We start from the raw sequence: 15,446 nt of genomic DNA on the forward strand, positions 1-15,446 counted from the left end.
GTAGGAGTAATCCTGTTCTTGATCTGAGTAATGATTCTGAATCCCCCATGTTTCTAACCATTATTTACCAGATGGTCACAGGTTTGTTTTTCGTTTGGCTCTCTGAAGTATAGAGTTCTTACCCTCAAAAAGCGGTGTCTGAGTTTTAACTTGTACATATTCCTCTTTTATCCTTTCCATTAAAAAAAATTGGCAGTGATTGTTTAAAATTATCTTCTTTTGCTGCATATGAAACAGTGCAGGCAAGAGGCCGACTTTATCAGCAAGAGCCGCATGGTGCTTCCACTGAAGAAAACCGGATGGAAATCTGTCCAGTTGATTGAGTAGAGGCACAGTTGAGCATTCCCAGAAGAATATAAACTATTGATAATTTAGAGAAGAGGAATATTTATTATTTGTATCCCCAAATAACAGTAATAATGAATTTTAAAGCAAGACAAGGACAGTATTTAAATTTCTTGTGATCTGTTTTCAGGCAGGCACATGTCTACATAATTGCAGGAGCTTGTTTGTCTCTGGGTTTTCGATTTGCTGGCTCAGAAAACTTATCAGCATTTAACTGTTTGGTAAGAAGTATCTTCATTTACTGTGTTCTGTTTTCTTTTTTACAGAGTCTTAGTATGCTTCTTTTAACCTTAAATTTTTTCTTTTGTTTTTCCAGCATAAATTTGCAAAAGATTTTATGACTTATTTGTCTGCACCTAATGCTTCTGTAGTAAGTCTTTTTATGATGATTTTCCTTGGGAATAAAATTAAACTTGAAGAAAATTCACTGCTAATTTGATTACTTATGTGTTGCCAAATATATGCACAGTTTTTGAATTTAGAATGGGAGATTTGAAGCTTTGGCTTATCTTTGTATTTTAGTTCTGGGATATTAGGTGAGAATGTGACTATGCTTGAAGGTATCTAATTCTTGTGACAAGAAAATAAATAAGAAAAGCCATAACCTTCATGGATTGTCATACCTTGTGCCATGCTCAGTACTGAATCATGGTAACTGCTTTTTGAAAAAATTAGTACTTAGTAAAAATGCAGTTGCTTTTGAGGATTGCTGCTCTGATGATAGTAAGACTGCAAGATTTTATTTCCTGGTTAAAAAAACAACAGCACATTAATCAACATTATTTATATTAGAAAATTGGAAACATCAAAAAATGTAAAATTAGCCAAAAAATGGACTGTGGTGTATCTACACTGTTATATAGAGGAGCTATCAAAATCATATTCTGTAAGAATTTTTTATGAGTGAAGATTGCTCATGATAAAATAGATTAAAAAGCTTAAAAATACTGTGTATAGTAATATCTCAGTTTCATTAAAAGCAAAATAGATACAGGGAAAGATTTGGAGAAAAAGAAAGCCAAAATGTTTACAGCTGTTAGTATTCCAAGTGATTGTTATTTCCTTTTGATACTTTATTTTCTGAATTTTCAACATGGAACTTAAATTTCATAATCAGGGAAAATATTTGTTTTTTTAGATTTTTTTAAAAATTGTGAACATTTGTAGTCTAATGCTGGCCACTTTAGTTTTGATAATAAAGAAAACGTAGCACAGCGGTTATAGTATGTCATCTTCTGCGTCTCCAGACAGGTCCTTACAACCTGGAGACTTGCCTGAGTGTGGTGCTGCTGTCTCTCGCCATGGTGATGGCTGGCTCAGGGAACCTGAAGGTTTTGCAGCTTTGTCGCTTCTTGCACATGAAAACAGGTGGTGAAATGAACTATGGTTTCCACTTAGCCCATCACATGGCCCTTGGACTTCTGTTTTTGGGAGGAGGAAGGTAAATGAATATATATATTTTTTCCTCAGTGAAAAGATCTCATGAGCAAGATCTCAAAGAGTGACTTATTTTGATTTTGAAGATGCAAGAAAATTTTCAATTCTGACTAGCTATTAGCTTATCTAGGGCATTATTACACTTAAAAAGGGCTTTTTCATAGTTTAACCACCAATTTATGCCCCACTTAGTAGCGTGACCATCCTCTCTCTAGCACACTTGGCATCACTGCATTTCTCAGAAGAGTCTGTACTCAGTACTTCATTGCATCACCTCGTGTTCCCACTCATTAATGACTTTACTCTTCTACTAAATTGCTTTCTCATAATGGTCATGAACACTTTCAGTTACCAAATCCTATGAGATTGCCTTAGTTTTCAACTTTCTTGCTCTCTTTCCAGCATCTATCATTCCTGACTACCTCATCCCTTTATAAGACTTCCTTGGCTTTTTTTTTTTTTTTCCCTTGGCTTTTAATGATCTGTTTTGAATAAAAATACATATCCAGAAAAGTGTGCAAATCATAGGAGAATGACTCAGTGAACTACCTACAGTATGAAAATCTGTTTGATATTATGTAGATCAAGATGTAACCGAGACAGCCCATCTCCAGCCCTGCTCTGTCCCTCCCAATTCACTGTTACTTTACTTCTGCCCAAAGATAGCTGCTACGTAGCTTTCTAACACCTTTGACTGGTTTTGCCTGTTTTTGAAATTCAGATGAAATCATATACTATGTATCCTTTTGTACTTTATTTCTTTGCTCAACGTTATGTTTGAGATTCATCCATGTTACGTGTAGTATTGGTTTATTCATGTTTCAGTGCTGTTGAATTCCACTGTATGGTTATACCACAGTTATTAATCTATTCTGTTAGTGACGGATATGTTTGTTTTCTAGTTTGGGACTGTTATGAATAATACTGTTATGAGTGTTCTTGTACATGTTTTTGATTTTGTTATGTATAGATCTATGAGTAGAACTGGGTCATAGGGTGTATATGTATGTTCTATTTCAGTAAATAATGCCATCAGCACGCCAGAGTGGTTTTACCATTTTATATACTCATCAGCATCATATGAAGTTCCAGTTGCTCCCCATCCTGTCAACACTTGTTATTGTTAGCCTTCCTAATTTTAGCCGGCACATAGTAGTATCTCATTGCGGTTTTAATTTCCATTTTCCTGAATAATGGTATTTGGCACCTTTTTATATCTTTAATGGCCAACTGAAAAGTCTCCTCTTGTGATGTCCAAATCTCTTGCTACCCATTTTCATATTGGTTTATTCATTTAAAAAATTTTATTTGTGGTATAATATACATAACATAAAATTTCCCATCTTAACCATTTTTAAATGTACAATTCAGTAGTATTAGATATATTCACATTGTTGTGCAACCAATCTCCAAAACTTTTTCATTTTTCAAAACTGAAACTCTATACCCTTTAAACAGCTACACTTCATTTCCCCTTCCCCCACCCCCTGGCAACCACTGTTCTACTTTCTGTTTCTTTTTAAAAAAATTAATTAATTTATTTATTTTTGGCTGTGTTGGGTTTTTGTTGCTGCGCACGGGCTTTCTCTAGTTGCGGCGAGCGGGAGCTACTCTTCAGTTGCGGTGTGTGGGCTTCTCGCTGAGGTGGCTTCTCTTGCTGCGGAGCACGGGCTCTAGGCACGCAGGCTTCAGTAGCTGCGGCATGTGGGCTCACTAGTTGTGGCTCACGGACTCTAGAGCGCAGGCTTAGTAGTTGTGGCACATGGGCTTAGTTGCTCCGCGGCATGTGGGATCTCCCCGGACCAGGGCTCGAACCCGTGTCCCCTGCGTTGGCAGGCGGATTCTTAACCACTGCGCCACCAGGGAAGTCCCTACTTTCTGTTTCTTTTAATATGACTATTCCATATTAGCTTATCATTATGATCCCAAGACCTTTGTCAGTTTTGTATGTTGTGGTTATCTTCTCCTACTCTGTGGCTTGCCTTTTAACTCTCTTAATGTTGTCTTTTGATGAACAGAATTATTGATATTTTTCTTTTATGGTTTGTACTTCTTTGTCCTTCTGATGAAATATATTCTTATCCACCAGAAATGAAGATATTTGCTTATTTATCTTGTAGAAGTTTTTTAGCTTTTCCATTCACATTTGGATTTAAAGTTGACCTGGAACTGATTTTTCTGTGTTGTTTTCCCCAGTTGACACCTTACAGGTATCAAAAAGTTTATCCTTTCTCCACTATTCTGTAGTACCACTTTTGTTATAAATTAAGTGTCCATATACATATGTTTATTTCTGGGCTGTTATGTTCAATTGTCTGTTTTTCTGTACTTGCACAGTACCACACTTGTCTTAAGTATTGTAGTTTTGTAATAAGTTTTGATATCCAGTTAGAGTAAATCCTCCAAACTGAGATTTCTTCTTCAAAAATGTATTTTTCTGTTCTTGGCTCTTTGCATTTTATATAAATAGTACACTTTGTTTTTGACTTTTCCACACTAAATAACATGATAGAATATTGATCGGAGTTGCATTGAGTCTATCCATTGGTTTGGAGGAATTGAAATCTGTTATAACATTGAGTCTCTCAATCTGTGGGTATGGTGTATCCTTTCATTTATTTAGTATGTGACCTTGGACACCTGACATACTTCCTATAAGTCAGTAGGTTTATTTTACACTCTTAAGACTGAGTTAAAACGTTGGAACTCACCCTTTCAGAAGTACAGAAAGTAAAGATTATTAGAAAGGTGTGCATTCATTTCCTTTTGACAGGTTTTGTAGAAGTTTCTTCTTTTAATTGTTTAAAATTAAGAGTGGTTAAGGAAATATTACAAAAATTCTTATTTTATGATTTTTGAAAATTTCTCTCCTTTCAAAGTAAGCCCCTCCATTTATTTTATCTTTATTCGATCTCACCTTTTGTCATCACACATTGCATGAGCCTACGTGTTCTTCTTTCATACGGAGTAGATTTTCTCCCATTCTGCTGCTGCTTTTCTAGTGACTTTTTAAATCTTTGAATGCTTATGTGTACTCTGTAGCAACATTTACATTTCTCATAGCATAGTTACACCCTTATGCTTTACCTTATGGTAAAGCAGAAATGGCCTAGTCTATGTACATGTCAACATAGATATATTTCCATATTTAAATTTTGAAATCTCTTCTTCATTAAATATATGTGTGTATGATAAATGCTAAATTCTTACTTGATACCCTAATTATTAAAAAAGATAAGGAAAGAGATTTGGAGATGTGTGTATGTGTATATGTATAATAAAAGATATATGTATATAGAATAGGGACAGCAGTGGTTTTATGTGATGTTCTGAACCATATTTATTTCAAAATATTTGTAAGAAAAGCTAAAACTTTAGACAAATCTGCCTGTTTGCCATGCTGAATTCGAGCAACAGTAAAATAATTGGACGAAAATTTCAAAAGATTTTATTTTACTAAGAGTATGTGGCCTTTGTAAAATAAGTTTATCATATCGATAAGAAAAAAAAATATTTGTTTTTCAAGGAATAGTTGTTTATCCATTCACTGTAAATTTTTAATGGTAGCTTTTGCCTGTTTTATTTAGTCTAGCGTTCTAAGGAAATGCTTACGCTTTACAGAAAGGAAAAAAATGTTTGAGATACCCAGTAAAGAAACTTTGTATGTTTAGAAGGTTCATATTTCTATAAGTAGGCATATATAAAACTGGAGAAGGTAGCATACTTTACACTTGACTTTTTCAATATCTATAATCTCTAGAATTGCACTCATGGTCCTCACTACTGTTCTCTTTTAGGTTAAAACTTTGCTTACTAATTCAAGTTTTAAAATTTAATATTTGTGAAAAGTCACTCCTGCTTTAAATAGTAGATGATGTTGAAGTGGCTTAAGGACTGACTGTAAAGTCAAGTGTTCACAGCGTTGATGCATTTGTATTGATCAAGGGTTAGCTTTATCAGTGTGCCTTGCCATACTACCCGAATTTCCTGATTCTCGAGAATGCCGTGAGAGTTTGCACAGTATGATTAACAGCGTCTGTCCCTCCGGAATCTGTTTTGCAGGTACTCTTTGAGCACATCCAACTCTTCCATTGCCGCTCTCCTCTGTGCCCTTTACCCGCACTTCCCAGCTCACAGCACTGACAACCGGTGAGTCTAGTGATTTTCCTCACGTGATCTTAAGTTCTCTAAGGGGCTAAGTTGATTGTGTTTTGGCTCCATGGATTTGTTTCCAAATTAGCTTTATTCTGTTCTTCAACTTCGTTATCTCCCTGGGTAAACCTTTTAAAAAGTTTTTCTCACAAAATATTAAGCCAGAAGAGAACTTTGGGCACCTGATGACTGATCAGTCTTCTCCCATTCTCCAGGCAATAGAACTGCTCTAAACCCAGAAGTAGGCCAGACAGGGTTACCTTTAGGGAAAAACTCATCATGCAAAAGAGAGCAGCTAAGAGAAGATGAATATGTTTTGGCAAAATTGTTTAGTTCCAAGAGAGGAATTTGTCGATTTAGCGGCAATGTCAATGTGAATTCTGTTTTTTCTCTCCTTTACATGAATGCTGAGAAGTTTTGTATAATTGACAAAGAAGGGACAGAAAAGCAAAATGCAGCAAAGAATTAGACAATTTAGAAGTGGAAGTGAGCAGTAGAACCTCAAACATGTACAAGCAGTCTGATAATACAAAAGCTCTGCATATGTTAAAGTTTTCGATATGTTTAAAAAAAGGGGGGAATTCCTTGGCAGTCTAGTGGTTAGGACTTAGCGCTTTCACTGCTGGGGCTTGGGTTCAATCCCTGGTTGGGGAACTAAGATCCTGCAAGTTGCGCAGCAGGGCAAAGAAAAAAAAAAGAAAAGAAAAAAAAAATTCTTTCCATTATGGCCGAATAACATCCCATTATATGGATAGACCCCATTTTGTTTATCCGCCAGCCCCTGGCTCGAGCATTATGGGGAGCCAGGAGCCCCAAACAGCCGAATGTGCAGCCCCTCGGGGCCTCTTTGCCCTTGGAAAAAGCCTCTCGGCACGTCCTGGCCATGGTCCTGGAAGATGTCGTGGCTGCCCACAGGGTCCCCCTGGTGCCCCAAGAGGAGATCTCCAGCCCACGGCACCACAGCAAACGTCAGGATTCTGTCCGCAGCCAACCACCTGCCTCGCCACGCAGGCAGGCCACGTGGTCCCCACAGGCCGGGCCTTCCGACCCACTGCACTTATGCCGAGAGCCCTTGAGCCGTGTCCGTTGGCCCTTTTCCACCCTGCGGCGGTGATCAAGGGCAACACCTGGCCCAGAGGAGGGCCCTTCACAAAACGTGGACCAGGCCCCCCAGCCCACGCAGGTGGTGATGCTAGAGGACATTGCCAGCTCCAGACCCCCAGTGGAGGGCTCTGCCAGTGAGACTCCCAGCTTCATCATCCGAGCAAGAAGAGCTGGGTTCACCAGCCAAAGCCTCTGCCCAGGGACCTGTAACCCCCATTCCAGCCATCTGCCCTGTCTGCAAACCCTCTGGAGAGCCCACCACCAGCCCCTGGGGCTTGGCCTTCCATTCCGTTCGCTCCAAGCAGGAGGGCTTTGCTGACATCTTCCTCATGCCCAGCAAAGCCCCTCGCCCTCATCACCCCCCATGAAGTTGGAGTCGAAGATTGTCATGTCAGAGGCCGAGCAGTCTGGGGCCACTGAGGGCACTGCATCTATCGGTCCCCGGCCCCCTGTCTGCCAGTGGCAGGCTCAAGACCAGAATCCCCCAGCACCTCTCCCTAAGCCCTCTCTGGGCCGATGCCACTCCTGCCCTGGTCGGGACCCCCTGGCCCACCCCACCTAAGCCGGCCACGGCCTCGGCGGCGCACTGTGGGTGGCGGAAAGATGGCCTGAGCCCCACCACCCCCTTGGCCCTGACTCTGGAAAGTGGTCTTCCCTCTTGGAGGGGGTGGAGGTCTCCTCCCCTCATCACATCTTGCTCATCTACTGCATCCAGTTTTTCCTTCTTTGAACCTGCAGAACCCAAGTTGAGCTCAAGAGGAAGGAGCCAAGGGCCTCAGAAGACCAGGTGCTTTCAGACCCCAAGACCAAGACCATGGGAAAGGCTTGTAGAAAGAACCACCAACACTTCCGTTTCCCTATGAGTTTCAAGCCTAGCCAATCTCTGTGGAGGAAGGGAAGACAATAGCTCCTTATATCCCAGTGACATCCAGGGTGCTCCATGAGCTCAACTGAAGGCACCCCCAGTGATCTGCCCAGAGATGGATCAAGAGAGGGAGCGCTCATTGCAGCAATAAGCCGTCATTTAAAACTACAGCGTAATGTAGAGACAATAATGACAGAAAGGTGACTGTTCTATAAAAGTAGCCTGATCTGAAGTCCATAATTTAGTGGTAGGTGGTGCATGAGAATATTGTTGTTAAATTAATAAAACTCGGACAGGTGGTCTATCATTTGTCACTTTAGGGAAGGGTTTTTTGAGTTGTTGAAGTCAGCTATTGGTTAGGGTACAAGGGAGAGCTGCCCTCACATGTTGTTGGCAGAGTATCAGCTATTTTAAACAAAGCAATTTGGTGATAAGCACAAGAACCTTTATGTAACTGATATGTATCAGGTTTTTTTGGCCTTGATTGATTTTGTTTCTAGTAGATTTATAGGAGTGGGTAGCTTTGGGTGGGAAGAGGGAGGGTATTGATATAACTAAAAGAAAAGTAAATTTGAAGTCTTGTTTTATCCTTTTATGGGATCTTAAAATGTAATAGCTTTATATGTGTTTAAATTCTAAAATATAAATTTTAAAGTTAAAAAGAACTTCTTTTGAAAACTCAGAAAAGCACACACACAGCAAGAAAAATGTTACCCATTAATGTCACCCATTAATTTTTGGTGTACTGTGTTCTGGGTGTGTGTGTATGTATTTGTGTATAGGGATGTATATGTAGAAGAGCTTTGCTGTCTGAGGAAAACTGTCATCCTTTCTTTCCCCCTTTTCCCTACCAAACCTTAAGAAAAAAAAAGAAAGAAAGAAGTAGATCCCATAGAAGGTAAAAGGAGATGCCTGTGTTGAGCAGAAAAGGATTTGAAAACTAGCATTATAAGTGATCAATTTATTACTAAATATTTTCATGTTTAGATAATTTTTACTTCCCTATAAAACCTCTTAACTGTGAAGACTCAAAGGATTCTTGGGTCAAGGGTCACGTGTCTAATTTTTTAAAGAGAATTTTTGCATTACTTTTTTTTTTAACATCTTTTCTCCATTACTTTTTTTTTTTTTTTTTTTTTTTTTTTTCTGTATGCGGGCCTCTCACTGTTGTGGCCTCTCCTGTTGCGGAGCACAGGCTCCGAACACGCAGGCTCAGCGGCCATGGCTCACGGGCCCAGCCGCTCCGCGGCATGTGGGATCCTCCTGGACCGGGGCACGAACCTGTGTCCCCTGCATCGGCAGGCAGACTCTCAACCACTGTGCCACCAGGGAAGCCCCTCCATTACTTTTTAATTGAACCTCATCATCTTCCTTTAGGATTGCTGTCCTGAGAAGGTATCACTTGGCTCTGACTTGGTTTAACTCGTAGACCACAGCAGATTGTACAGCTCATGTGCCGTCACCTGTTTTTTTTTTTACCACCTTTCTGTGTTTTCTCTGAGCAGGTATCACCTCCAGGCTCTCCGGCACCTGTATGTGCTGGCTGCAGAACCAAGACTTCTCGTGCCCGTGGATGTGGACACAAACACGCCCTGCTATGCCCTCTTAGAAGTGACCTATAAGGTAACTCTCTCCCCGTTGTTGATTTGTAATTTTATTGCCACTCATCCATCTTTGCAAATCAAAATATTTTGAAAGCGTTGTCCTTTAAAAGATGACAATAGTGAGTTGAACTCTCGTAAAAATTGAAGCTTCCAAAGTTCTTGTACGTTCTGCCAGTCTGTTCAGGCTCATTTGTAGTCTATGGGTGTAATATTTTAGAGACCATCAGCTGCTCTTTTATCTTTAGAGCTTGTAGTTTGAAAATGTCCGTGTTAACTTTACGCAGCTGATAGCGGTGTTCTAAAAAACGAATTCTATTAGAATGATTCTTAGATTTGTTAGCAGAGTGCTTTAAAGCCCAAGGTTTTGTATGTGATGAGGAATCTTTGATTTAGATGTACAGATAGATTACAAGTCATGTATCCTTCCTTCAGAAAATTGTTAGGTACCTTCCATATATCAAAACTGTGCTAGGCTCTGGGGTACAAAGTTGAGATGACATAGTCATTTTCCTTAAGGAACTTCTGTCACTGGGGAGTCAGGCACAGATGCACTAAGAATAGCCTGTGATAATTGGAGGTTTGTGTGGGATGCAGGGGGAGCGGAGACGTCCTCCCATTCAGCATCTCTGGGGGTTGGAAGGCCGTCACAGTAGACACAGTGTCTGGGCTGAGATTTGCCAGCTAAGCCGGGCACGTTCCCAGCAGAGGAGACGACATGCAGAAACCCAGAGGCCTCGCAAGTGCAGAGCTTCAGTGCTGCTGGCAGGTGAAGTGCAGGGCTCGGAGGGCTGGAAGGTGGCGCTAGCTCTGCAGAGGATTGTAGACAGTAGCCCTTCCAGACTTGAGTATCAGAGAGGATTTTGTGCCCTTTGACAATCTGTCTACAAACTGCAGGGAAGGGGAAGTGTAGAGTGATGTTCTTTTTGTACTTTTCCCTGACTATATAGTGAGCTGTGACTCTTCTTTTACATTTGTAAAGGGTACTCAGTGGTATGAACAAACCAAAGAAGAATTGATGGCTCCTACACTTCTTCCAGAACTCCACCTTTTAAAGCAGGTAAGTAGGATGTGAATAGGGAGATTTATCCAAGGGGTAAATTCAACCAGAAAATCATAGCATTTAAAGATAGCTAAATAAAAGCCTATGCTTTCTCAGTGTTTTATAAGAAATAGGAAAGCAGCGCAGGAGGAATAGTCCTGAGGAATAGAGAAGGTCTTTACTGGGGGGCTCTTTACTGATGGCCGAGATGGCCTGAGAACATGGTTCACTTACACATTCATCTGGAAATGGGGCTTGTTAACCTCTCAGTATCTCTTTCTAGCCCATTTTATTTTTATTTCCTCTGAGAAGCATGGGTTTCATTTTATCAAACTAGCACTTTCCCAGCATTGGATTGACTGTTTACATTTATCTTGGCAGATTAAAGTTAAAGGCCCACGATACTGGGAACTGCTCATAGATTTAAGCAAGGGAACCCAACACTTGAAGTAAGTATATAGAATTTCTCAGATGTGTCTGTGAAGGGAATAGAAATATATGGGAAGGTATAAATTATAGATTATTATGTAGAATGCTCCTTGTCACCCTTTAATGTCATCCAGGTCAGTATGTAGTGTTGAATAAAGTGGTCTGTATCTTTGAAACAGTTTGTATTAGAAAGTAAAATTTTAAATTTAGAAGTCAAATCCTATTTATATTAATTCATTGAGAAACTTGAAGTGACTTAAATTGGGACAGTAATGGAATTGTCTTTTGGAGCAATAATGAAAGATTTAGTTTAAGAAAATGAGGCTGATTTATATATGTCTCAAAGGGAACTTTGTAACAGTTGGTGTTTGTCAGACCACATCTTCTGTTGTATCTCTTTACCATTCTCTTGTTATATTGCTCTCATAAAATTGAGGTTATGGTAGATTGCTTTTGGGTAGAAATAGTCATATGCAAGTAATTACTTTGAAGAACAGAGAGTGTTAATAATTTTACACTTCAGTTAGTGTGTAAATTAAGTCTTTAAATTCCCAGAAAGTTTAACAAGCTTGTAACAACTTTTAAAGTACAGTCTTCATTTCTGTTTCTCCCACACTATATAGTAGCTGTTTTCTGTATTGTTCTGTCTTAGATTTGCAGCATCCTTTTCTTTTTGCTATAAACCAATCAATAGATATTTAAGGGAATATGAAGATGTGTTAGATAAAATACCTCCTTTGAAGTCCACACTTGAGCCGATAGTCAGAATGACTTCTTATTTACCAGGTCCCGTGAATCTAGGTGGCAGAGAAAAGCAGAACCTGATTATGACTTTCTTGTAGGGACTGATTGAGTTTAGACACAGTAAATCATCATATATCTTAGTGGAAAGTGGTGAAGACTTCACCTCATGTGAAGTCTTGTTTAAGACTTCACTTATTTCCCAGTACTATTATTGGGAAACACTACATTCCCAGCCAAAAACTGCCAGTAATACCTCATATTAAATTCATTCTTGTTTTCTTTCAGGTCAATTCTTTCCAAGGACGGGGTTTTATATGTTAAGCTCAGAGCGGGTCAGCTCTCGTACAAGGAAGATCCAATGGGGTGGCAAAGTCTGTTGGCCCAGACTGTTGCTAACAGGAACTCTGAAGCTCGGGCTTTCAAGGTAGTAATTGGTAAAAACTGAAGGACATTCTCATCTCAAGAAAAAAATATTTATAACTTTGTGTGATGATGGATGTTACCTAGATTTATTGTGGTGATCATTTCTCAATATATACATATATTGAATCATTATGTTGTACACCTGAAACTAATAAACTGTTATATGTCAATTATATCTCAATTAAAAAAAAACCCCAAAATTGAATGATGAAAGGGAATAGGTTCAAATCCCACTAGTCCACCCAAAGTACTTCTATGATAACATTTATGGTACCGTTTTGGTAGATCTGCTCTCTCTCATCATTGCATATTATAAAGGATGAATGACCTTGGGCCTCTTGGCTGTTTTCTGTGACAACCATTATAAAATATGGGCCATCTGCCAGGACTCTAAGGATGATTTACATTTAGTGGCAGGGACAGTCAGAATATGTCTTCACACTAAAAAAAATTTAGCTTAATAATTAATCCTCAAATCCATTAAGATTTACTTAAGACATGGCCCAAATAAAAGATTTTTGCAAGGTAGCACTTATTAGTTCTTATGACTGAGCCTTTATAATAGTTTCCAGGGAATAAATAGATATAGTTGACATGAGTGAATTTTGTTTGTCAGTATTCAATAGGTTCTCTATGAAATACTTTTTTTTTTTTTTTTTTTTGCGGTACGCGGGCCTCTCACTGCTGTGGCCTCTCCCATTGCGGAGCACAGGCTCCGGACGCGCAGGCTCAGCGGCCATGGCTCACGGGCCCAGCCGCTCCGCGGCATGTGGGATCCTCCCGGACTGGGGCACGAACCCGTGTCCCCTGCATTGGCAGGCGGACTCTCAACCACTGTGCCACCAGGGAAGCCCTGAAATACTTTTTTTTTTTTAAGATTATTTTGGTGTGGACCATTTTTTTTTTTTTTTAAGTCTTTATTGAATTTGTTACAATATTGTTTCTGTTTTATGTTTTGGTTTCTTGGCCAGGAGGCGAGTGGGATCTTAGCTCCCTGACCAGGGGTTGAACCCACACCCCCTGCATTGGAAGGCGAAGTCTTAGCCACTGGACTGCCAGAGAAGTCCCTATGAAATACTTTTGAAGGATTTTGGGGCAAAGTTTAACTTGAATTAGCACTGTTGCTTTGATTTATAAACTGGGGCCCATCTCAAAGATCGTAATCCAATTTATAAAGAAAATAGATAAGTTTAGACTTGAGTTTGAATGGGGCAAATTTATAAAAATTAAAAGACATCTCCATCTCCTGCCTACTGGGAGTTCGGAAGTAAGCTGTAACTCTTGGTGGAAAGTGGTAATACCTTCATATTCTATTTTCAGCCTTGAAACTTGAGTGATAGTCCTCCTCACCCTTCCTTCCAATTTTTTTATTGTGGTAAAGTACACATAACATAAAATATACTGGCTTAACCCTTTTAAGTGTATAGTTCATTGGTACTAAGTACATTCATAATGTTGTGCTGCCACTACCACCATCCATCTCCATGACTCTTTTCATCTTGCAAAACTGCAGCTCTGTCCCCGTGAACACTAACTCCCCATTCCCCCTCTGCCCAGCCCCTGGCAACCACCATTCTGCTTTCTCTCTCTATGACCTTGATGACTCTAATGACCTTATGACAGCATTTGTCTTTTTGTGAGTGGCTTATTAGAGTGATAATCTTTTTTCCTTACCTTTTCTGTAACAATTCTAGTTTCTAGTTTGCCTTTCAGTTCGTTAAGGAAGGAGAGGGAAAGCCTTTTATGGGTGAGTTGTGTAAGAAGCACCTGTTTTGATAAATCAGTAGCTCACGGTAGCTTGTGCAAAAAGTTTCTTAAAACTTCTCAGCAGAACAGGTTGACGAAGCTCTAGCAAGTTTTACCTTGGGTTTTGTGGGAACACTGTGTGAAAAATATAAGGTAGGTTATAGGTGCATGCATTACAGTTTGAGTAGTAATGGAAAAAATCTTTATTATCTCACTTATGCTTGTTTGTTTGTTTATTTTTTAGCCTGAAACGATTTCAGCATTCACTTCTGATCCAGCACTTCTGTCATTTGCTGAATATTTCTGCAAGCCAACTGTGAACATGGGTCAGGTATATATTATGTGGTTTGCTAGACTTTGTTGTTTCTATCTGTGGACCACCAAAAAAACCTAAAATATCCATATCTAGCTTTGATATTGATAACATGCCTCAGGCACATTGGATGATTTTTGTTTGGCAAGTATAGGTTTTTCATAGTCAAAAACTATTAAATTCAGTAACTTCCTACCTTGATAGAAGAAAACAACTTAAAATTCCTAAGACATTAGTTTTGATAGGTGATACTTTACGTCCATTCTTGTACTAATTCATGTTTTCAATGTTTACTACCCTTCTCTTGTTTTTACATAATTTTATTAATTTTGTTTTCTATTTTGTAACCCTTCTTTTTGTTGGTCATAAAACCATTCTCTTAAGGATTCAAAGGATACTTGCTGGTAGATCTTTGATTTAATCCATCATTTCAGATGGCAAGGACTGGATGTAGGAATTAGATGATCCAGGATTGATGGCCTATTGCCTGCAAGTGTATATAGCCTTGGGAAAAAGTTTCAACCTCTTTGAGATGTAGTTTCCTTATTTCTAAAAGTGGGATTATAATAAAACCTACCTTACATTGTTGCTTTGAAAGTTAAGTGATATAACCTTCCTGCCACTTACTTACTGAATTTTCACTGTATATTGGACACTCTGTTCAGTACTCTTTGTAATTTTTTCCTTTAATTCTGACCCAGAGGGTAGGTACTTTATTGTTGTGGGTTTACAGATGGGGATACTGCCACTGAGAGATGTCACATGCCCAAGATCACACAGCCAGTGAGGGCTGGGGCCTGCACTCAAGACCACAGGTCTCTGGTGAAAGCCCATGCCTGCCCTTAACCCCAGCTGGGCTTGCTGTGCAGGCTTCTCCTAACCTGTTCTGCTCAATGTTTCTACTGCATCTTGGTGTGGTGGATCCTGGGTGCCCTTTCTGGATCCTCTTGCCAGCCCAACCCAACCCAAGACATAGCTCTGTGATGTCCTGTCTGCTCGTTTTACCCAGCTTGGTTCACTCCTCTCATCCACAGCACTTATAGCCTTAACTGTCCCATGGGACTTAATTTTGGTTATATTTTATTGATGTTTAATATTGCATGCACTTTGATTTTATAAAGACCTAGCTGTTTTGCCCTTTTATATCATTCACTGCAGAACTTAAGAATGGGCCATAGTAATTGCTATACAGTTGTTTTTTGAATTGATTTTGGAATATACATTGATGTGCTACAAAAAGATTCT

At 39.4% G+C, this 15,446-nt stretch overlaps 1 protein-coding gene and 1 pseudogene across 2 annotated transcripts in view; both read left to right on the forward strand.

Annotated features, from left to right (window-relative positions):
* The window catches only part of ANAPC1 (anaphase promoting complex subunit 1), a gene marked incomplete at its 5' end in the record, with an annotated part of 93,404 nt that overhangs the window by 64,547 nt on the left and 13,411 nt on the right, over window positions 1-15,446 (forward strand). Inside the window, 9 exons of the mRNA XM_079720898.1 lie at window positions 476-566; window positions 662-715; window positions 1,593-1,786; window positions 5,845-5,931; window positions 9,409-9,526; window positions 10,487-10,564; window positions 10,928-10,995; window positions 12,005-12,143; window positions 14,133-14,219. Of these exons, the coding sequence (XP_079577024.1) occupies window positions 476-566; window positions 662-715; window positions 1,593-1,786; window positions 5,845-5,931; window positions 9,409-9,526; window positions 10,487-10,564; window positions 10,928-10,995; window positions 12,005-12,143; window positions 14,133-14,219 (916 nt within the window). The remainder of the gene's footprint in view (window positions 1-475; window positions 567-661; window positions 716-1,592; window positions 1,787-5,844; window positions 5,932-9,408; window positions 9,527-10,486; window positions 10,565-10,927; window positions 10,996-12,004; window positions 12,144-14,132; window positions 14,220-15,446) is intronic.
* On the forward strand, window positions 6,387-7,945 carry LOC307064749 (proline-rich protein 14-like; annotated as a pseudogene). The gene is made up of 2 exons: window positions 6,387-6,420; window positions 6,690-7,945. The product of its transcript is annotated as a proline-rich protein 14-like (transcript).

This window comes from Hyperoodon ampullatus, assembly GCF_949752795.1.
Source record: "Hyperoodon ampullatus genome assembly, chromosome: 15".
Lineage (NCBI taxonomy): Eukaryota > Metazoa > Chordata > Mammalia > Artiodactyla > Ziphiidae > Hyperoodon > Hyperoodon ampullatus.